A 25329-nucleotide genomic window follows, 5' to 3' on the forward strand; every position below is an offset into this window, starting at 1 on the left:
ACAGATTTGGATCTATCTAGCTGACTGTGCTGGCACCACTTGCAAGTACCTTACTGCTTGTTTTCACCAGCAGGTTTGCAAAAGTGAAGAAAATGTCATTAAAAGTAGTATATATGGAAATGAACTGCAGAAGGGAAAAAACATGCTTTTTGTTTCTTTTCTACATATTTCTTTTCCTATGCAACTAAAATACAAGACTCAATTTATGAAAATTAAAGCAGAGCTGAAGAAGGAATGAGACAGAAATTAAATGCATCTTAGAAATCACCATTTGACCGATAACGATGGAAATGGACTTACTGCCCAGATGGTAATTATGTTTTCAAATTATATCATAATTATTCAAATGCAAGTGACCTTGCCATGTATAAGTCTTAAAAACTGCTTGTACACTAGAAAGAACAGACTTTCTACTGTTTCAAGCTGAAGGTTGATTATCCTGAACCAGAGCATGCTGAGCAGTAATGTGTTCTGACTCAGTGAGAGCACACTGGCTGCAAGCAAGGTGAGACACAGTAATTACAATTTGTGCAGCATCCTGAAATTATAAAGTGATTTAAGTGTGAAGTGCCATTATTATCAATGTACAAATACAAATCTCCTCATGGGTGAATGAACACATAGGAAGCACACAGCCAGCAGCCATTGTCTAGACCCTTCAGCTGACATATGAGTTCTGGACTGACATGTCCATTGATAAACATTATTTTTGATTCCTCATGACTTTTCAGAAAAGACGTTCTTTTCTTCTATGTACTTGTGAATGGGAGTTGCTTTCAAGGTAGAGAAATTACTATATTGCAAGCACTCTTTAAATGCATACGAAAATCCCTTTAAAATGTGCAGTCTGATCTAATGGGGTGTGACCAGTCCACATTCTCCTGCCAGGGTTCAGTAAAGCTTCCCATACATTGAGTGAAACAGATCCATAGAAATCCATAATAAGGCAGATAAAAAGGTAAGCCAAAGAAGATCTGTCATAACTGTACATGTTACAAATGCAAATTCCATTCTTTCTACTTCTCTCTCAGACAAGAAAGTTACACTGCATGTCACCATAACACAGTGCTTACCCACCGTATGTCATGTGTGATCCAGGATAGTGTATCTATTCAAAACAATACTCAAAGGATTTATGGTTATTTTGAAGTTATTTTAGGGCGCTGGTGAATGTTCTGTATTTTCTTTGAAACAGTCAGTGGTTGTCAAAGCACATTCCTTCTTGTTCCATAAAAATGCTTACTGCATCCCCATCACCGCAGTATCTGAGGCCTTCTAGGACTCTGTTAAAACCACCACCAACACCAAGACCACACTCTGTGTTTCCTTCACTCGCCACAGAAGGGAAAACGTGTGTGCACTACAGCATGGCAGTTTGGCACAGAGGAAGACTGTGTACATTTTTCTAAGTGCATTTTTAAGTGAAACAAGCAAGCCTCAAGAACCCTGTTCTGCATAAAGCCTAAAAGGAAGTAACTTTATGGCTCGTGGTCTGGGTTGGTGCTCAATACAAAGCCAGGGGCTACAATGCCAGACAGAATAATGTTCTGAAAAGATCATCTTACACTTTTAAGCAGGCAGAAGGACCCACTGCCTTTGAAGATAAGTGTCGCTGACCTTAGTCTACCTTCTAGACCTTTACAATGAAAACTTTGGCACCTCTGAGCCGCTCCTCTGAGCCCAAATCTTGAACTTGATTAGTACTTAACAGGGCAAGAAATAGTGAATACAGATTAGCTTTCATGTGCTGGTAGTAGTCCACAGTAGTGAAAACTTGCACGACAGTATTTAGTGCCAGCCTGACTGTTTGACGTATATCACAACGTGGCCCTCTGTCTAGGAACGAGAAAAGTTTCTCAGCAATGCAAGTTAAAGACAGAGCACTCTGTGCACATAGCAGTATTCTTTCAAGGGCATGCTCTGTTGTGCTGTGGAAGATAGCTATGTTAGAGACTGGCACAAAAGCAATTGGGAAAATATATGTATACATACATAAAACCAAGCAGAGTTGTCCTAGATTTCAGTTCCAAATTCTGTCCTGCCCTCCCCTGACACTTGATTTGTATGAGCTGGTAGTTGACTGCACTGAAGAAGGAAATTGTTTGTTATATTAGCCATTATACCTCTGTAAATATATATACAAATAGGCACACCATCTATAAATATCAAACACTGTACAATGACAGCCTACAAACATGCAAGGTCAACAGGGATAAAAACAAAGATGACAAGGAGGTTGTAAACAGCCTAAATCAAAGTGCTGGAGGGACAGTAAGAACTGTCCTCAAAGACACCCTTCCAGGGGTAAAGGGGTAAATTTGTAAATGCAACTAAACTGCTTATCCTGGAGGAGTGGAGAGGTGGAGACAAATACATGAAGCACCTTCAGATGATGAAACCAGCATTACGCCACCCGAACAACCCACCGCACTAACAGCAAACAACCCTGTGAACCATATGGAGCCTACTGCACATTTACAGCATCTCCATATGCACTGGATGCGTACACATTGCTCAGCACAGGTATTTTTAGAGAAGCTCTGACATGCTCATCAAGACAGAAGAACACTTCCCATGGACACCATGGAAGCACAGGGATGCAACAAACGCTTTCAGGGCAACCACAATGCCACGGAGGCTGCCCATCAATGCTACATCTCTTCCAGCTACCTACACAGGAATAACAAGATAGACTTTTGGGAAGCAAGAAAACACACTGGGTACACAGAGCAGGGCTGAGTGACACCATAACTACCTGGTACTATTAGCTGTCCTTCCCGCTCTTCATCATTTATCATCATTATTAAGAATTATCTTGAGGCAGCAGCACGGTTAAGGGCAGCCCAGCACTAAGGAAGCTATCTAAAGGGGCAAAAAAAAACACAAAAAACACCTAAGATTGGCAGAAAGGATAAAAGGCTAGAAAAAATAACAAGCTGACTGAGAATATGAGAAAGGCCAAGATGACATGAATAGATGTTTAAAAAGAGAGAATAAATTCACCCATTGCCCCCCATACTCCAAGCCCTTAAATGCACTGAATGGAAAGGTTACTTCGAAGAATTCAAATGCAAAAGGCAGAGAGACAAGAGAGACTGGCTAGCAGAAGGAAGAAAGCTACAAAAACAACTTCAAGAGATTGCACTGCAACAGAAAAGACTGCTGATGCACAGTGATTAAAAAATAAAAATAAGTAGTTTTCATCAATTTTCAGTAATTTTCATAACTATTTTTCATTTTTTAAGCAAAAGGCCTCAAAACCTGTGAAAAATCTAAAGCAAATATTGGGACTGACAGCATGGAGGCGTAAGAGAATAATTTTGGGTGTCTGGGACTCTCCATCACATACAATTTAAACACCTTTTTCCTTTTTTTTTTCCTTACAATCAAAATTATAACATTTCATTTTCTATAATTCTATTCAATAGATGTACACCCTGCAAGTAAGATGTTGGAAAATGTTGGTGTTGAACCAGAAAAGTATGATTGGACAGAATTTTAACTGGTGTCAGTGAAAACAGCCTACTTATTTCAATGTTAAGGATTTCAGATTATTTATTTTAGATTAAGATCCTAATGCTATAAAAGCAAAAAAAAAAAAAAAAAACACAACAACAAATAATACAGGACCAACCTGTAGAAAAACTCCTAAATCAACGTATGAATCCTATGCAATTCTTTTGGAATTTCTTCCTCTGCATTTTACTTGAAAATATTTTGATCACCAACTGTATTCAGAGAATAACAAGTCATCCACCAGCAATAACAAGTCATCCACCAGCAGGTTCTATTCAAGATCTGGGAAATGTTTACATTTCATTCGGCTTCAGGTCATTAAAATTTGGTTCCTAGATCTGCTACTAGTAATACATGTAGGAATCAAAATACGAATTCTGAACTTTCTCTCCCTCTCTCTGCCTCCCCCCATTCATGTGTACAGCCTTGAGTTTTCTTCTAAAGACTGAATGAAGCAAGGTAAAAGAACATCAGTCTCTAGAGTCTCAGGCAAGGTTTAGCATATAGTTAGGTTCTCCGCTTTCTTCCAATTTGGAAGCTAGCCACAGCACTTCAGAACCTTCAAATGACACATTTGATCAGCTACTCAGCACCCTTCGGATGGATTTAAAAAACCAATAAAATAAACCATTTATTTTCTTCTTTTCAGGACACTTCTGTACAGATCTGTCTGTAGAAGTTGTAAACGAGGCAATACGCTTTTTGCCCAAGTATATTTTGCATCTCTTTATTATTCATTGCTTGGGTTGTGTTAGACGCATTGCTAAAAAGCACACTGAAAGCAAGCATGCTTGTGGCATGCAGGTGGCAATCTTGGTCGTTTCACATGAGCATTAGGACAGCACCGCTGCACAGGTAGGAAACGGGGTATTTCAAATCCTCTTTTTCTCTTGCTAAACTGAAGGAAAATGGTGACGATAACTAGCTTTCAAGCTGTGAGAATGCAAAGTAAGAGTGTGTGTGCATGCCACCAACCTCCAGAAGAAAAAAGAAATAAAGAAATTAGCATCCCCACTGCCACCAAGATTATTGCAGAATAGGAAGTAATGCGAAGGAAAAAAAAAACAACCCTGTAAGATTCGAATGGACTATACAGCAATGTTTCATACTTGCTAGCAACAGAGATTCAGGAAGGAGCATAAAACCCACTGCGCTGGCACCAACTGCTGGCCTTGTCCCAAACATCCCCCCAGCAGGCAGGAGTAATCACCCGAACAAATGAGGGAACAAGCAGTAGCATTAGGCTGGAATTGGTTTGCCACTGTTGCTCATTCAGTCCTGATGTGATTATTTCCAACTGCTTAAAAAAAATAAAAATAAAAGGAAAAGGAGGACAAAGTAGCAGAGCAGGTACAGTTCTGGACATTGGTAACTTGCACTTCTGTAAAGCTTTCAAACGCTGTATTTAAAATGTTAAAAGATATTAATTTAAAGATGCCTTTCTGTTATCACCACTGAGGCCGAATATCTTTTGGAAAGGAATAAAAATGTAAATAGCACAACTCCCCTGAAGCTGAAGAACCACTAGGAACACATTCTTTCCATTATCTCCTAATACAAATAGGAAAACATTTTATTTGTTAAAAAAAAAAAAAAAAGACTACATAACTCATAAGCACACACTGTGTTTATCAACCATATCTATTTGGGCAGATGGTAATCTTTAAATAAACTGAAAGAGAGCAATGAAAGAAAACTTTCATCTCCTTGGATCTGCCAAACGCAAGAGGAGAGACAACAACAGATAGGATGCAGAGGGGAAACCGAGACTGAACAACACAAATCAGGCTTGGCTGCTTGTGTCACAGATAGGAAATAAGACAAGAGCATCAGCAACCTGTGACCAAATTTGGCTGCTGTCCTCCTCTCTGGAAAAAAATGATTTAAAAAATAATCATGTGGTTTACTTTGGTATTTTCTTGAGTCTACTTTGTGAATGTGTAGAGCAAAGTGTTAAATTGTTGCCTCACGGACTGGCAGACAATGCAAAATCTAGCAAAAAGTTGGGTTCTTCTCAAGAAAACACCTGAAAGCAGAGGAATTACCTGAGGCATCTGCAGTAACTGTACAGCGTAGGTACAAGAAGAATGCACTGGCCTTTCATGTTTTTGTCCAGAAGACAGAAGTTGCTCAGGCAGAACAAACTGTGATTCTAGTGATAGAACAATTTGGTAGATGCTTCCAGAAATCCCAGATTTCCCCTATTTTCCCCTCTCAAACCGCAGCCTGGGAACATATCCTCCCCTTTGTCTCCACCTTACCTCACACTGCCACCCTCATTACCTCCTCTCCAGATCGCCTCCCTCCCTCAAACCTTGTTAGCACCAGAATACCTGTGTGACAAGGTCAGGGCAATTCTCTAAGTAGAGGCAGTGCCTTGGAGATGCAGGCAAAGGCACCAACGTCCAAACACACAGGGGACTAGGCCAGATGGCACAGGACAGGGCTGGAGCTGACCTGCACGCATCCAGGACACCCAGAAGACACCCAGAGAATACCTGAAAAAAATACTCTCGAGCCACATTAGCTGCCTAAAGATCCATTGTAACACCTAGGGTGAAATAAGCGTCAGAAGGATGAAGAGAGGTTTTCTTAAGAGCCAGACTGCTGAACACCAGCCCCCAGAGCCAAGCGTTCCCGACACCAAACTGTCCCTTGGCACCTTTCTGAGAGGGGGATCACTGCCAAAAACCTGCGTTAGAGTCAGACACAAAGTCATCGCCTTTAGTGTATTGTGTTAGGAAAAAGACATCTATAAGCAATCATCTAAGGAAAGCAAATGCTGCATCTATAGGCAGCACATTATAAAACACTTTTACCTTCACACATGGACACCTACATCACTATAATATTCAGGAGGCCCATCCGTTTGGATAACAGGTAAATAATGCATCCAAAACCACAGGCTGCTACCCTGGGCACATGGTGCTATCTGCTCTCTTGTATGAGAGAAAAACGGCACATTCCCCTAATAACGCAGCACTGTGCTGGCCAGCCTCTGTGATTTACCAGGATCGCAGGATCCAGGCGTTAGCAAAATACTGACAGCAGAATATATGAACACTGTTCCCAGGAGACGGGCTTTTCATCTTTACGCACTGGGAAAATAGATGGCCCTGATAGAAGAGCAAATGGTGCCAACGTGCTGGACATCAGCTGAGGAAGATTACTCTTGCCTAAGAAGATTAATGGGAACCTATTTCAGCAGCTCTCGAGTAACTTGGAAAAAGACTTTCTGGAGACCTTTTCCAAGGGAGAAGGTTTCCCCTTCCTAGATCAGAAAGACAGGATGGGAAGATTCAGTCATTTCTGCCTTAAATAATTGAGAGACTGTTAAGCAAAGTGGCCGTGGCAGTCTCTTGCCAGGGCTGAGAGACAGGGAGATAAGCCCAGCAGCTAATTACAGCAGCAACTAACCTAAATTCTCTGAATCCGTTTCATAGAAATACCGCTTTTCTGTGGAATAATTACCTCGGACATGCCCAATCCTATTCCTAACATGTGTATTTTAACATTTTGACATTTTAATGCCATCTGCTGCCAAAAAGCCTGGTGTGCTGCACTGTCAGAACCCAGTCCAAGCGCTGACTTCCACTCCCAGTCGTTTCACTGCTGCTCTGAATTCTCTGCAATTGCTTCTCCAGTGCCCAGCACTATGATTTACCATTTGGCAGAGTGGGCAGGAGATACTACCAAGAGCAAATGATAGTGATTTTTAGCCTATCTGAACATTTCGTGACTATGGTTTCTGTAAAGTGAAGAGGAATCAAAGCCCGTTGCTCTTGGAAGCACCAATTGCCTTTAAATTACATCTTCTGAGACATTTGTATATGCACTAGTAATAATTAAGTCCTGCCTTCTCCTCCTCAAGCCATGCCAATGAAGGAAAAAACGTGGAGTGTCAATTACCTCAAATCAGCAAAGGGGCAGGGAAGAAGCCATTACAAAGTGTCTTCAGTCAGATGGGATTAGTTGAGGCTCTTACCTTCACTTTCCAATATTTTAAACATCAGCAGCATTGCCTTGCATACAAAACAGCACAGAGAAACAAGCACATACACCAGAGAGAGACAAAGTTCTGTCTCAGACAATTTGCATAGCAGGAAGAATTATCTTTTTTTTTTCCTCCTTGATAATATGGCTTTACATTTCAGATAAAATTAATAAAGCACTAGGAGGGTTTAGGAAAGAGTTACAGTCACTAAATAGTATTTTTCCACATGCTCAGGCATTTCAACAAGCTGGGATGTGCACAGTACACTAAGCGCATACAGTAAATTTGCAAAACCAAGCAGACTACAGATAATTCCAGTGTTCCTAACTCTATGTGGTAATGGTTGATTTTAAAACCCAATTTTAAAACCCATTGGGATGGACCCAATCCTGCTTCCAGTTACATCAGTTATGAGATACGTGTGTTTCTACAAAGGTGAAAAATTACAAACCACATCTACACGTTTTTGAAGACCTCCAGGGATGCCCCAATGCCTCACAACCCTTTCTGTGAAGAAATTTTTCCTAATATCCAACCTAAACCTCCCCCGGTGCAACTTGAGGCCATTTTCCCTTGTCTTATCATTTGGTACTTGGGAGAAAAGACCAATCCCCACCTTGCTATAGCCTCCTCTAAGGTAATTGTAGAGCATGATAAGGTCTCTCCTCCTGAACCCCCTTTTCTCCAGGCTAAATGACCCCAGGTCCCTCAGCCACTCCTCACACCTGCAATTATTGAAAACACAGAAGCATTTTCCAAAACAACTGAATTGCTGGTACTACATATCAGAAGACAAATAAAACCTTACCACTGTCCTGTATGCATGCTGGTTTTGCTCTGCCATGCTGTATTCTGTACTTCCTTTTCCAAGCCTGGTGACTGCCAAAATGGATTACCTACTCCTATCAGGACTGCAACACCATCAGCACTGCTGTGGCACTGCTCCCCTCCTTGTAGGCTGCCACTAATACCAACTTCTCTGGCTTGAGATTTCTCAACGGAGTTGGCAGAATTGGGCACAATTGCATGGTTACAAATTACCAGGTGTTCATATATACAAGTAGTCGATACCTTTTTGTTTAGCAGCAACAATTAAAAAAACAGAGATGAAATGCAATTAAACTCATGAATAAATTAATTTCAGATATAGGCTGACCACAAACTGTTTTATTAAAAAATACAAATAAAAAAGCTCTTTCCTGAGGTCCCTTCCATCCTTCTGTATAAATTAAAAAAAAAAAAAAGGATAATTAGACATGTTTCTAAAAAAATCATGCCGCTCTTTGAAAATTACAACTGAGATAAACCAACAGAACTGAGGGAGCCATTTTCATCATCCAATGTACATCTCAATGGAGTCATCTGGGAGCATTCTTCGTTAGCATAATTTCCTAAGGTCTAACACTAAATTGATTACACAGAAAAAGAACCCCATGTCCCTTTGATATTAAACATAAATTAAAAACAAATCAAAACATGGGAAATGTAGACATCCAACAAAGATTACTGGCTTAAAGCAAATTTATAATTTGTTATAATTTAAATATAATTTAGCAGTAGGACTACTAAAGTATGCCTCTGTATACTTTACAATACATTTTGTTCAAAAGACAGCAATAGAACAAGGAATGGTCTTATGGGGAAAGCTCTCAAGCCTGTTCTGGGGACTCAGCATGATCAGGTGCCTCTGAAATGCCTCTGCACTGATACAGGCAGCTTGGGAAAAGGTGGAAGAGCCAGGAGGCTGCGTGCTGCTACAGGACTGGAGCACGGTGATGGCAGGATGGAGGGCAGGCTGGAAAGGCATCAACAGTTCTCGGGGCAGCATCAGGACCTAAGGTCATATAGTGCCCAGGATAGAGATAAAATCGTCTGTATTTTCATAAAACACACAGGAACAGCTTGAGAAGTCTGTTCATCTCAACAGATGAACATGAGAATGCCTTTGAAACAAATTGTACCTATTTTTAAGGTGTGAAGCTATAGAGACACAGACAATAAAGCACAAGATACAGATCTAACACCATAACATTAATACCTTATCTTCTTCACTTAAAAATGAGAAAGAAATACCATTATATTCTGGTGGAAAGGGTCCTAGCTCATACATGCACAGTTTATTCACATTACTCCACTAAAAATATATAGTTTTTATGCTAGCTGATAGCAAGAAGATGTCAAGTGGACTGCCAATACAGGTATTTAATATCTAAATAAGTCATAGCAGTATAATTCCTGAGACTTCTGTAGGAGACATGGAGGAGCTAGCATGCTGTGACCACTCTGCGTAGCTTCTGGAGGTCTGTGCTACTGCAGTGAAATGATCGTCAGCCCGTCAAGATGCATGCTGCCTTCAAGAAATGATCATAATCACCACAAAGATAGTCAGAGAAAGACTTTGTGATTAAATGATTTGTCAGTCTGATCCTAAAAAGGATTTGTGCATCTACAGCTCCAGGGAAAGCAAGCAATCCCAACACATTTCCTTCCACAGCTGAAACATCTTAATGAAAGCAGTCATTATTTTTCTAATTTACTTCTGAACTCTTCAGAGACACCATCAGCTGAAGCGAGACACTTCTGCCTGAATATTGCTTTCTGAGCCTTTTGTTATAAGCCATGCTTAAGGTGAAAGAAATTTGAGAAAAATACTTTCAGGCTTTCCCCATTGATTTGGTCTGTGCACTTGACAGCACTTCATAAAAGCTTGTTTCCCTGCTCCTGCTTTGAGGTGGATCACATTTTCATCTTTCCTCAGTTTAATATAAGAAGGGGGGAAAAATCATTTAAAACAGCAAAGTTAGACAAAAATAATTTGATGAGAAACTAGGGGCATGCCGGGTACTGGAAGGTAACTTTCAGGAAGCGGCTTTTGAGCTTTGAGCTGCTGAGCTGCCTGCTGAGCTCCCTTCCCTAAGCGCTGTCCAAAAAAGCAACAAAATATTTTGTAATACAGATATTTGTCTCCTAGCACAGAAATTTCTTTTAACTTAGTAACATTAAGCAAATCAGACCACGTCTACTCTAAGCAATCTCCATATCGCTGTTATTCCACATCTGCAGTTTTGTTGGCACACGCCCCAACTCTTCTCCTCCTACACAGAATTCACAGATTGTGCCAGAAATTCAGCCACAGTCAATTCAATCACTACTTTTCAGTTAGTTATAGCTATGCTAACATTGTCATTACTAATTATTGAGAATAAAAAAAAAAAAAAAAAAAAAAAAAAAACCACAGAAGAAAGCTTATATGTTATATCTGCAGGGATGGTACAAATAACAGAAGTCTGGTCTGCATGAGCAATTCCTGTTTACTGCATTCAACAATTTGTTCCTATTAAGGATATTGGTTTTGTTTGTTTGTTTGCTTGTTTGTTTTTACAGAAGTGTAACACTGATGGCTTCTATACAATTTCCGTGCTTGAAGCCTGGGCTTTATTCCCACCAGCTAGGGCAAATCCTTTTGGCAACCGGCAACTTGCACTAGGCATGTGGTACATGCCTTGCAGTACCACAAACCAAAAACTGAGACAAAACCATGAGTAAGAAATATCAAAATTAGTCATTTGAACCTTTGTCCCTTAACCGCTGCTGTCAACTCATGCAAAGCTCTGACCAGACACTAAAACATCAACCTCAGTTCTGTGACCAGGAACCAGAGGTGACAGGGAAATCTTGCAAAGACAGGTGTCTCAGAGAACCAATACTGCTGCTCGTAAAAGCAGGTGAAAAATTTCCAAGGAAAGGGAGGGAAATCCTGGCATCTTAAATTCTTAATGCCAGACTGAGTGCAGCGCAATCAGGACCGTAACAAACAACAAAATAACGCTCCAGACCACTAGGAAGTTTTACTCCAACTCTAAATTACCGAAGTCAAGGGACAATAAAAGCTTCCAGGTAACAGATGTCTCGTTGCATCTAATCATTGAAGCTAGATTAATCCAGGAAATAAAATTTGGTTTTATATTACTGAAATCGATTGCTCGATTGACAAAGAAATTAAAGACCACTAACCCTCCCTGCTGAGTTTAAGCTTAATTACTGTCATGCCAACATACATAGAATCATATTAAAATAAGTCTACAATTATAATATGAATCTGAAGCGTTATCATCAAACTTTAATACACTTAGGCATTTCTTAAAGTTTTTTTTTTAGATTATGTAAAATGTTTATTCACTTTTTTTTTTTTTTTTATTTTGAGGCATTAATTAGAAAGGCAACTGATACTCAATACCCATTATTTTTCTTACAGCACTTCTAATGCTGAAGTCTTACAATTTCTGAACATAAAACATACTCTTTTTTTTTTTTTTTTTTTTCAGTTCTGCAGAATCAGGGATAATCACTTCTGAGAAATCTGCCTGTATTTAGGCAACAGGCCATGTAATCCAAAAGGTAAGCAACGCTCACCCCTTTAAAAACTGCTAAGTGTTTGAGAGTGCCACTAATGTGTCTCCTCTACTCTGAGAGCTTAAAAAGAAGAAAGGGCTGCCTGGATATCCCCTTCCTCAGAGGGCATTTTGCCTCTACAGCATTAATTCCAGTCTAAATCCACAGAGTCCAAAGACTAGTTAGTACACACAACAAACCATCACACAGGAAGATGCCACTACTGACTTGACAAGTTCACAAAACACAAATCACAGAAGATGTTTTAGTGACAGGGCTTGACTTGACTGTACGCACCTCCTTCTCCTTGCTAGGTGCTCCGCGCTGACTGCTAGGAAAGAGCATGCAAGTGTTGGCCAGCGTGAGCTCTGCTCTGACCCCACATGGCTACTCTTATAATTGTCACTAACTTTTGCTCTGACCTACCAGGTTCCTCAAAGGAATGTCTCTCAAAGTCTGAAGAACAAAACAAGAGACTTTAGGTGACCTTTGTTTCTTCGTAGTGGAGGCACCGTCTGCAGTTTGTCTCTGCCCAAAAGAAATGATAATTTTCTCTAATGATCTTTTGATCTTATGCAAGTTAGCACTTGTGTTTGAAGTATCAATTAAAAATAATAAAAAATATCGAATGATTGATAACTTGTTTTCCTTATCCAGCTTCTCACAATGAAAAAAGCCAATGCAAATTTGAAGATCCCATTTTTCAGAAATGCAGAAATCTACTTTGTCCAGTCACAACCTGCTACAAACGTTACATATAGTTATTTGGTACCACTTACTTTATTATTGGAGTGTTACCTGAAATAAATGGTATGAATGCAAACTCTCTTTTTAAACTGATTATTCAAATATTGGTCCATTGGTTGTAAGTAAATAACTTACCACTTATATTTGAGTTTATAACTTAAAATATTTTTATAGGCTATTTCGTTGGTTCAGTTCAAATTGCAGTGAGGGGAAAAAAATCATAAATATAATCAAAACCCACTTCTCCAGATACAGAGAGAGAGAGGATAAAGCAGGTTTCCATGGTTACTTTGTTAACCATCTCCATTTTGCTGTTTACATAGTTTAAAAAGTACAAGACACTATAAACATGAAGAAATTAAATATTTATTAAGATCTACATTGCAGAAAGCTTCCACCATATGCCATGTCTGTTTCACCAGCTGACTGTCAAACGAAGCTCTCAGAAATACTAACATCAACCAGTTGCTGGTGCTGTCAACTACGTATACAGGACAAACCCTTTTGGAACATGCAATGAGGAAGCCCTTGGTTAAAGTTCATTTAGCAATATTTCATCAATAAAAACAATCCCTTGCCTTGAGACCTATGATAACATTTTAGATGTCTCACTGTAAAAGCTCTTGCTTGGCTGTCAGCTAAAACTTACCGACCACCAAAGGCTGCTCCCAGCTGCCATCCATTTAAGCAGCTGCTGTTTTAATCAGTTATTTCTGAGGCAGAAGAAGTTATTTTATCTCGAGTTATAATCCTAAAAGAAACTTTAATTCTATAAAACAGCTCTTTTCAGAAAAAAAAAAAAAAAAAAGTCATCTAAATCAGATGATTTTAATTTTGATCTCCTGGAAATAACTTTCCTATTGCTGGGGAGAGGCATGCAGTATCTGTGTGATACCGCTGGCACAGGGAAAACTCCAGACCCACACTAAGAAGCTCCGTACAGAATCCCCAGAGAGGGAAAGTCGGGCGGTATTTTGGAGTCCTTCATATTTGGATATAGATTTTGTTCAGTTACAAACAGGAACACGTTCTTTAACTCCTAAATGCAGAGTCATCACGCAGCAGTGAAGCACAATAAACCCAAGGTAGAAAACAATACTAACAGCAGTCTGATTTCAATATAAGGTGATCAGAAGGACAGTACAGTCTATTCAAGTAGCATACAGAGACTGAGACACTTTTTTTTTCTAAGCTGCAGCATTTTTGCTGCTGTCTCTTTAACCAAAAAGTCTCCTGGAAACTGTTCTGTAGCTACAACGCTGTCAGCCTGTCTACCATCCTACAGACACACTTCTGCTTTTCATTTTTGCTGAGTGTTTGCAAAAATGCCAATGAACGCATTTATTATAATTTTTCTTAGACACTCTGTGAAGCCTGTAGAGGGTGACTAATCTCTCCTCCATGGTGAGGTCAACTCTGCCTAAGTCACTATCGAACAGTATTTGCTCCTGAGTTGTGCTACACTCTGAGAGCATTCAAATGAGAAAAGTTACCTGAGCAACTCATGGCTTGCTGTTTTGGCTCATCTTTTCCATCCACCCAGAAAAAGATCTTTTTAAAAATATGTATTTGAGTTTGGCAGAACTCAAAGAGAAACACTACTTAAGTTTAAATTCCAATGTCAGCTCCCAATCATTGGTCAAAAAATTAAGGTCACTATTGTAAAATACCATGCCCCACTAGCAGGTTATAAAAGTCTATGTTTAATATTTTCAGAGCAATAGTCTAATCCAGATTTGAAAAGTAATTCATTGTACCAAAATACTAGATACATTTTAAAGTAATCTCTAAATCTACCAGAACTAGCACAGGGCAATACCATTATCCTTACAGCTAGATGAGATAATATTTATTATATAATATCCGCACTCACAAAGAACAGTAGAGCAATACTTATCACTTATACATCCTTACATTCTTTACATCAGTCCAGGTGGAATTCTGCTTTATTTCATGCTTTTTAAGTTTGGAGTAACATCATCCAACTCAGACAAGCAAACTCCATTTTGCTCTTCACAGAGAACGGAGCACCAGAGGGTGGCTGAAAAGTGGAGAGACTTTTCAACGTCCAGTTATGCTGTTTGCAAGAAAACACAAAACCTTCTTCAAGAGAAAACAAACACGAACAGCATTAAAGCTGATAAAAAGTATTATCCTTTGGTTTCCATGACCTTTGCTCATTTTTCAGGACTGCACAGAGGTACTACAGTTACATTTTGGGATATACTAGGAGGCCTATAGCATGTTTCTTTACTACTTCAGACAGTAAGATAAAAAATGTTTGTAGCTTTTGACCCCTTTCCTTAAAAATGATGAGTTCTACCTAATTATTGTTTATTTTTGAACTCACAGATAGAAATCTGTATGAGATTTTGATTCACGTGCTGTAATTTCTTCAGGAGCTAGGGAAGGACTGTTCCCCATTAAGCTGCATATCTTAAACAATATATATTTGCAAAGAAGATAACTGAGTTTACAAACAATTGATTTTTCCTTAGTTTCTGAAAAGACTTTTTTTATCGCAGTTCTCTACTTGCATTCACAATCTGACCAAGTAAAAGCAGTTAAGAGCACATACAGATTGCAAAGAAAAACAATTTTTTTTTTACCCTAAATTTCTATCTGTGATAGACTGTGATTCCAAATCCAACAGTTACTTCCTGCCCTGTTTTGTCATCTGTTCTTGATGTTATGTAAAGAGCTTACAATAAATAACAACGTTGAGCTCTTATATAGCATTTTTAATCCATAGATCTCAAAGCATTTTATAAAGGATGACCATCATCCTACTTCAGCTATGAAAAGAAAAAGCATAGAGAACTTCAGGGTGAAACTCTGATCTTCCTGAATTCCCACAGTCTGCAATGAAGCTAGGATTTTACCATACATCACAGCAACGCAGGTCAGCCGGAACTTCTGGGGTCAGCACTTGTGTCCTCAAGCAGCCATGGCCCAAAGCCTTGCAAAACACCGAGGAACTATGATCTGCACTCAGCAGCAACTCACACACCATTTACAAATAAATCCAGAGAGAATATGGCTTTCAACACAGTATCTTATTCTGCTTGGCATTCACTAGAATACCTCCCTGTCCCACACAGGCAGCACTTTTAAGCCTTGTACTCCATCTTCTCCTGGGTATCTTGCTTACAGTTCTGAACACACCAACCTTGCCATCATTGTTGTAAAAAACTGCAGTCAAGCCTTCTACTTAGGTTTTACTGCTGAAATCAATACTACTGCAGACAGAAACACAGACATCAACGTCTAATGACGCCACTCAGGTGTCTCAAAGTATTTTTACCTCCATTCTGAAACCCTAAATCCACCAGATCTGTAGAGAAGTAGGAATGAGTAATCAAGCCTCCTGCCTTCATCCTTTTTGCTTCTCATGACCACTCTTTGCATCTCTCCTTACCACAGATGTTTACGTGCATAGACTTCTTTCACTCTGATACCTCTGCTGGAAAATCAGAGAACCCAGAGCCAGGTGTACCTGCTGGTCATACTGGACAGACATTGAGCAGCAGGGGTACGTACACAGCCAGGGGCAAGGACTGAAAGCAGACTGTGTATTAACACTCACGCTGTTACTGGGATATTGATCTGATCAACACTGCTGCATACTACTGCGGTACCATACAATGAGCAAGCAGTAATAATATCTACTCCAGCAATACAGCTGACAATGTACTATCCAGATATGAAGGTCTGAGAAAAATTAGGAATTCAGATTAAAGCTAAGGGGTTGTTGTTTTGTCATTCTGCATCACCAGTGGCTTCAACAACACACACTTGCAAGGCCACACCTGATCATTATGCCTTAAAAAATCGCCTTAGCAGGTGACTGTGCAACTGTGCACCCGGGCGAACCCTGTGACCCCGAGGACAAGGACCAGCTGCAGAGCCGCAATCTCCAGCAGAGTGCAGAGCACATCTGTCCCCACAGCACTCCACGTGTGAGAGAAACATGTGCAAGCTTTGCTGCCCACAGGGCTGAAGGTGGTCTTTGTGCATTTCACTGTTTTAGTGCACGCGTGTTGCTCTGAGCAGCTGTTCCTGGAGTCCTGTGCCTTACACAAACTAGCTGCTGTCCCAATTGGCACGCTCAGGGAGGGAAGGCAGGTGCACAAAGCGGAGGAGGTCACAGAACAGACCGCACCTTCCCTGCTGCGCATTTTCTGAAGTGAGCCTGCCCTCCCAAGCCACAACAACACAGCCGAAGCCCAGTTGAAGCACTGAAGACGAGCCGCAGCCCGGCTGTGCGGCCCGGCACAGCCCCACGCCAGGCCCAGGCCGCCCTCTGGCGGCGCCAGGCCGCACGCCCGGCCGAGAGGTCCAGAGAGACGAAAAGCCACAGACATTCCAGCCAAATCCGCGGTTTTCAGTCAAAAACGGGGACAAAAATGTTTCTGTGACGTGACTTTACCGGCACATGCTTTCGCCTCTCACACTGAGAAGCATCCTTTGATCTAGCTCCACGAAGCCACTCGGTGAAATTATTTAAAAGTGGCCTGAACTGAATCCTACAATGCCTCACGTTCCACAAACTGTGCATTTCTTGCTTATAGATAGGAACTGAAATGCCCTGCAACGAAAATAACAAACTGTTTTAATTCACAGTTGCAACACATAAACACGACGAGATCTGTACCTTGTTAATCCCAACTTCCCCACTCTAACAGTTTAAGTTAAATGTCACATTTACATAACATTTACATAAAGATTCCGTTTTGTTTATACAAAACCCAGCCTTATTTTTGCAACATGCTCAATGCTAATTTATTATGTAACAACAGATTGTTTTCTCTATTTTAAGAAAAGACTTAATTCTGAGAAGGCATTTGAGAGACTGCAGTTGTTCTGAAGCAATTTGACATAATTTTTCATTATTCTCTGATCATTTTTGTTGTTGTTGTTGTTTTGGGAGTAAACTTAAGGTTTTTGGACACTGTCACACTAAGCAAAGCACCTCAGCTGATTTTATACATCGTAGTTGTTTCTACAGTTCATACTTAGGTCTAGTACGCACACTGCAGAACCTCCAAAGAGCCTCTCACTGCAACCCACAGTAGTTTAGCTCTGGATTTTGAGGGCAGTAAGGCTAGATCTTCTTGTTGAGCACTTTTTAGAAGCTTCCAAGCACTGCTCTTTTCTATTATTATTCTTTTTATTTTTATGTCACTTCAGCTTTATCACCGATTTCACCAGCAACACAATTGGACCTTCTGAACTGCAAAACCTCCAGCATGTATGAAAGCAGAGCTCACAGGATTCTGCGATGTGGCTCGATGTAACTGCAATATTTTCTAGAAGAGCTACAGCTTTCAGTTCCTCCATGCAGGGGTCTCTGAGGATAAATTGATTGCTATTCTCTTTTGTGTTTTAGAATTTTCAAATGAGTTTTGCAGAAAACCCAAGGTCACATATTGAATGTAAATTTAAACGAGAAAAAAACTCCAAAGCTAATACCACCACCTCTTCACAGTAATAAACACTTAAGCATTAAAACTACTTATATATTAGACACAAAGCCATTCAATTGCATCTACTCATTACTAGATAAATTACTTTTATTATCAAAAAGACTATCTTGCTGATTTTTGAATGTGCTAACTTAACTTCACAATTTCAAGCAAGTCTCTTCAAGGGCTTTCTCCAGTACATTGTATCTACATCACAGGCTGTATGAAAGACAACAAGAATCCCATTTCATTCTTCTTAGCTCCATGGCTAAGGACGTATTGTTAACAAAGGGGCTTCTTGTCCAAAAGGATGTTTTTCCTATGTGACTTGGAAGCAGCAGTTTGTGTGTTAGTCTGATCTCCTCTAGAAGCTTGTTTCACAGCCAGACACCCTTGACTGAAAATGTTGCTTATGCAACTTCCACTGGCTTTATCTGTACTTCTCCAGAAGAGCACAGTGATTAAAGGCAGACAAAACTTATGAACAGTTGTGATAACCTCATGCCCTACTAGACCTCGCTTGGTTTAAAGGCAGAAAGGATGCAGAGGAGAATGACAGCACTGCAGTGGCATTTATCTTAGGCACAGTAATCCCACCTGCACATGACAAACTAAGCACCAGCATCACTGCATTGTTTCTCAGGAAACATATCAGTAGATGAAGGCAGAATAATGCATCCTGCCACTCGCATCTTTGGCAGATTTTCCTCTGAACATTAGGTTTTGTGTTGCTTTGGTGATTAAAGATTTTGTTTTCTTTCATTTACATATGGTGCTGCTTAATCACTAGAGGACCTTTGTGCCAGTACTGGTCCAAATAAGAAGAACAAGACAGGGACATACACTGGGCAACACACACACAAAAAAAAAAAAGTACTGCTTATTCAGGTGGCCTGACACAGACACACAGGCTACATATACAAAGCCAAAGGCACCTGCTCCAGCACCCCAGGACTCACAGGCAAAGTGGCACAAACAGATTCAGCAAAATTGGTTAGGATTAGCCTTCTCTTAAACCAGATTGGCCAAATCCAGCTGATGCAGAAATTGCCTTTTAGCACACCACACTGTAGTCTTACGGGGCATTATAATCTGTTAGTTTTTCCTCAAGGTGTCTAAGTGAAGGTGAAGGCTGTTCTGTGGCCATTTTTTTAAGGCAAAAGACTAAGGCTACGTGCTGACTAAAAGCACAGGCTGGAAAGACAGAAGAGAATTGCTGATGGTGAAAGCTACTGAGGCAATATTAGGGGAGTGGATAGGGATCAAGAAGACAAAGTTGTTGTGATCTTATCCATACCACCTACTGGTAAGGGTCTGTGGAGTGAACAACCCACAGAGCCACACTCAAGATTTGATTCTCAAGTACATAATCTGATTTGCTCTAGAAGACACTTTGAGCATGCACTGTCATTCACCCAGTAGGTATGGCTACATGACCAGGACAGAGTGAACTGAGAAGCCAAGCTTTTTTGGCAAAGGAGATGCACTGAAACAGAAAAGCATATAAAGAATGTATCTTTGTGGGACTTTACACCTAATGACTTCAAAGTCAGAGGCAGTTATCCAAATGCCTCTATTGATCCTGTTTCAAGACAAGTAGAATCTCTTTAATACTGTGCTGTCTAGCCCAGCTACAGTATATTAGACAATCAATAGTATTTTATAGGCAGACATGTTCAAAGCAGCACCAGAGACTGTATAGCATCAGCATTTGTATTTGGTTCTCAGAAAAGGGCAATCTTTTAGGCTGCACCCCATGTCATACCCCAGCAGAACATCTGCATCTAGATGATGGAGCCCAGAATCACCACAGAATGGAATTCGGGAAGGAATGCAATACAAAGCAAAAGGGACTGCTGCAGTCAGATGTTGACTTTCCAAGACCTGGCTGTGTTAGAAGGGGAAAGTTCAGTGGTTTTTTTTGTGTTTTTTTTTTTTTTATTTTATTTTATTTTATTTTTTTTTTTTTTAAACAGACAAAATACTGACAGCAAGAACTACATTTTTTTTTTCTCTCTCTGAACAGTAGGGACATAGCTGTCTTAAGCTTGGGATAGTTTGAATATTTTTGAGGACTTCAATGACTCAACACACTGTGTAGTCACACTTAGGTAGCAACTTCCTGACATCTCACTAAAGAATTGTCTTTTGGAGCACTTCAGAAAAAGCTTGACTTCACAGGAACTGATTTTAGCAGTACCTCTCTGGACAGAGTAGCGTAAAAAGGACAGACTTTTTGTTTTAATGTACTAAACAACCCAGTTATCAGATAGTTCACTAACAGAGTAAAAACTCTATTATTCTTTTGGATAGCATGTAGATACGTGGAGTCCTGTGGGATGCCAAAAAGAAATAGAACAGCAGATGAGCCAGCTGATGAACAGATCTTTCCTTGCTATCTGCTTTTTCCATGAGTGCCATATGTAGAACCAAAATCCCTTTCTCCATGGAATCACACTGCCCTTGCACACAGGTGTCCTAGCTGAAACTAAAATCTACACATGTGACAAAACATACATTAACATTTGATCCTAGAACCCAAACCATGCCTTGTTTCATCTGAGAAAACTAGAAAAGGGGATGGGGTTTGACGTTTTGAATTTGCAGAATATTTGTGGCCAGAAATAAGCAAAACCTATATAATCTGCAACTCTTAATAAGCTAAAGTTATTGTAAAGCACAGGGGCAGCTGTGAGCGCTACTAACAGATGGGCACCTCTGGGCAATGTTAGAGGTATGTGGTCCTGCAGCTCTTTTCAAAGCCACATCTGTACCACAATGAATGATTCACATTCTTTTCAAAGTCTCAGCAGTGCTGAAAGTGGGGAGATTTTTCAAAAGGAGCATGCCTCCAGAACTGTCATTCTTCTCCACTGCCCTCATCAGCCTTGCCCTAAAGGAAGGACTGTTTGGCATCAGGACAGTAAATATTCTCACACATTCAAGATTTTATTTCGTCTAATGCCCTAGTCTCAGCACTGGATGAAATGGCTTCAGTGAGGTAACAGAACTATGCAGCCTTTCTTGTTCTTTCCCCTTTAAACTGCTACTCCAAAGGCTACTTCTGTGCATTTCAAACTGAGAAATTACCCACTGCTCCATAACAAGAATGCCTAGATTTACAAAACATAGGACTTCACTTTTTTTTTTCCTATACTGATGATGAAAAACATATTGTCTGTATCAGTGATTTGAATAACACTGATTAATAATTCTGCTGAACATACAAGGAGAGGCAACAATTACTTTTCTGTATCACTGTGTGAAAACAGTAGGCAAATGATCTTTGAGTATGACAGTACAATTTAATGGGTAGTATAAAAACAGTTTTCATCATGAAAGTTTTCATCCCAAAATTGTTGATCCTTCCCCCATGAATTTTCAGGATCCCTGTTTCAAACAGTACACAATTCATAGATCTTCAACACTTCTGCAATTCTGCTTTTTGTTATTATTTCACACACAGCAGCCCAAACTGTGAAAAGGATTTCTCATGACAGCTGCTATATGAACACAAGAGAAAATCTGCAAGATCTTAGGAGCAGAGACCAGTTAAATAGACAAAAATAATGAAGGCAATAACCATCTAAAGGTCACATGGCACAATGGCTGAGATGAAAGTAATACCAAGTCTTCTGTTCCCTAGTCCAAAAGTCATCTATTAAACAATGGCTTCCTTTTCTTTTCTTTTCTTTTAAAGGAAAACCAAGCAAAATTCATACTGCTATAACAGAAGGAAATGGTATTTCCTCCTTAACAGTACAGTTAGAAGAAAGTGTCTGAGGACTTCCCAGGTTAATAACAGGGTGAGATAACAGACTGAGAATGAAGTATTACTAAAGCTGCCTCTAAGTGCGAGTAACACACTGCACTGGACCTACAGTGGGCTTTGAAAAAAGAACATATTACTCAAAAAGACAACATTCAACTCAATCAAATTAAGTATTTGCTGTCCAGAGATTATATGAGCATATCACTGCAATACTTCATCTCCAGAGGATGTAAAACAACACAGTATATAAGTATTATCATCTTATATCCTGTGGCAGGAGCATTACCAGTGGCTCAAAGTTAGTACATTGACACTTACTGTGATTCCATTCTTGGTTAAGAAGTTACCTGCTTTCCCAGGAGACCTTGCTGTGCAGTGTATTCCCTGTACAACAGCAGCATATTTCTAAACATTTCTTATACGATTAAAAAAATCTAATCAAAATATAGATGTGATTAGATTTATAGAATGGATATCAGAACTTGAATGCATTGAATAGTAAAAGCTGTATCTACGTATTGAAACACAGACATCTTCAGTGATAATAACACTACAGATTCAGTGAAGAGAGCTGTATGAAATGCTTCCATGTTGTAAGTGAAGAAATATATAAAATAAAAAAATCTACAGCTCAAAGGTTATGTGATGTCAGGACAGGGGTTTGCCTGTACAACCATAATTCAGACTTCATTCTCTGTGACAAAGACTTTATTGGTGTGATCTCATATCCTTTTTTTTTTTTTTTTTCTCATTTAAACCACAAAAGCATGGTGTTCAACGGGAGACTACCCAGCATTCTTCCCCTCAAGGCATGCCCTTTTTATTACTGTTTGAATGGTACCCAGACCTTGTACAGATACAGAATTACTATTTTATCCTAGATTTTGCCATGGTAATGGCAAAAATGGCATGATACCTAGAGGAGAAGCTGAATCTGAAAGGGATATCTTAGATGCCATTAGAGGACTCAGTGGAAAGAACACTCAGGAGTAATGCTGAACCTAAGGTAGAGAAATGCTTGTAGGCATTTGTTATTCTGCCTGGAGCTGTATGCTCCTTGTATAAGCTAAAGTCAAGGGCAATTAACAGGGTACTGAAAATATAAAACAAAACAAAACAAAACAAACAAAACAAAACAAAAAAAAACAACATGCTTTGAGTGTGTGCCCAGGGGGGTGAAAAGCAACCAGGAGTGACCACCCTCCTTAACAGCTCCAGGAGTCTGTGAAGCAGTGCCGCAAATCCCTGCCTTGAGGCTGCAAGGACTCATAACTTGTGAAGGCTTTACAGAGAGCATTTATCCAGGAAATACAGGAGCCTAACAGAATGAGCTCAGTAGCAAGGAAAGATCAAGGGAAGCCTACGTTCACCTGGTCTTTATGGAGGGACTCAAACAGCATGCTCAGTTTCACTGTATGTCTTAGTTCTGGGTTAGTTCTTTGTCCTGGTTTCAGTTAGAACAGAATTAATTTTCTTCCTAGTAGCTGGTGGAATGCTGTGTTTTGGCTTAGGATGAGAAGAGTGCTGATAACACCCCGATGTTTTAATTGTTGCAGAGCAGTGCTTATACCAAGACAAGGACATCTCAGCCTTTTGCTCTGTCCTGCCAACAGGCAGGCTGGGGGTGCAGTAAGAGCTGGGAGGGGACAGACCCAGGACAGCTGACCCAAACTAGCCAAAGGGGTATTCCATACCATCTGACGTCATGCTAAACAGTATATAGGGGTGGCTAGCCGGGGGGAGGGGGCCGGACTGCTCGGGGTTAGGCTGGGCATCGGTCAGCGGGTGGTGAGCAATTGCATTGTGCATCACTTGTTTGTACATATTATTAGTAGTAGTACTATTATCACCATTGTATTATTATTATTATTATTATTATTATTATTATTATTATATTGTTATTGTTATTATTATTTTCCTGTCTTATTAAACTGTCTTTATCTCAACTCACGGGCTTCACTTTCCATTTCTCTCCCCCGTCCCAGAGAGGGAGGGGGAGGGTGAGCGAATGGCTGCGTGGTGTTTAGCTGCCGGCTGGGTTAAACCACGACATTCTTCCAAGGTAAAAGCCTTCTCAGATGGATATTGCTCAGTTGTGTGAGGGGCAACATTTTAGTGGGATGAAATATCTGACAAAGAGTTCCCCGAGGGCCTTAAGATGATAGCAAACTTTTCCATCTTTTACAATACATATTGCATTTCTTTGTAAATATAAGTAGATAGGGATATGTATGTTACTGAGAATGAATGCAAACACATTTTTAGTGAACACCTGAGACTTTGCTCACACAAAAGAACTCCAAACAGCAAAAACAGTTCCTCAGTGTAGCATTCAAATGTATCAACCTCCCTTTTCTTCTTGAAATGCCCTGCTTTAATCATGATATTCCTCCCAATGTCAGTGAACAAAGCACACAACAATTACTGCTTATTCATCTTTAGAGTATAGTCCAGGCTGTGCATCCAATCTATCAAGTTTTCTATTGAGGGAAACAAAACTCTCCTCCACGGAGTCACAATTGTCTATGAAATCCAAGGCCTTATTAAAAAGTATGAAGGTGCTTGAGTTTGTGGTGGAAAAAATACTTAGAAAAATGTTTGCTTTTCTCCAGTTCCAAAAAAAATAACAAGATAAAGGAAAAACACACTTCCTCAGAATGATTGGAACACCTCTGCTGAAATTTCTTGAATCAAGGATTTCCTGAATGACTCCTAAAGAGGTTCCTTAAGAGTTTTACATTAGGTAAACATCCAAGCCAAATAGTAAAAGTTTATGAAATATAAAAGGCGATCTTGCCACAGAAAGTTATCAAGCAGTATCAAGTTCAGACGGCTTTCTACACTAATAACAGAAATGCTTTTTGATATGGAATTGCAATTCAAAATAAACATGAGCTTACCTGACCAGAAAGCGATGGAGCCCCACGTCAAAACTTCTGTAAGAAAAAAGATTAACCATATTTCAATTATTAAAGAACACTACTTTATTGGGTATTATATACTGTATTTCAAAATTATTATCCAAAATAAGTATAAAATTTTTGCTTTTGTTTTATGAATGACAAAAGCCATGTATGCAGTTTCCTTTATCTAATGACATGCCATTTACTACATTCACCAAATGGAAAGATTTAGATTCATGTTAAAAAGCTCACCAATCCATTGTTTGAGGATTTCTTCAAGAAAGCAGTAACATTCAGAGCAGAATAACACAAAGAAAGCACAAATATGAATTACTGAAAAAAATTTATGGCATCCTTATGACCATTTGAGTCTGCTTGCTTGCTATGCAACACATACATACTACAAGGGAAGGGTAGATCCTTTCCTTTGATCTCCTCTGTGCTGCACTAGAAGGCAACGAATTGCTTTGAATTCTCTCCATGACAGAATAATCGGATATCCCTTATTTCTCCGTCAGATACATAAAACATATTGAGATG

At 39.7% G+C, this 25329-nt stretch overlaps 1 protein-coding gene across 3 annotated transcripts in view; it reads right to left on the reverse strand.

The window, feature by feature from the left end:
* The window catches only part of HHAT (hedgehog acyltransferase), a 165593-nt gene that overhangs the window by 98132 nt on the left and 42132 nt on the right, over positions 1 to 25329 (reverse strand). For all 3 annotated transcript variants that reach the window (XM_082755693.1, XM_082755694.1, XM_082755692.1), the window contains one exon: positions 24787 to 24822. In XM_082755693.1, the coding sequence (XP_082611819.1) occupies positions 24787 to 24822 (36 nt within the window). The remainder of the gene's footprint in view (positions 1 to 24786; positions 24823 to 25329) is intronic.

Source organism: Aythya marila (genome assembly GCF_965140915.1).
Source record: "Aythya marila genome assembly, chromosome: 3".
NCBI classification, from domain to species: domain Eukaryota; kingdom Metazoa; phylum Chordata; class Aves; order Anseriformes; family Anatidae; genus Aythya; species Aythya marila.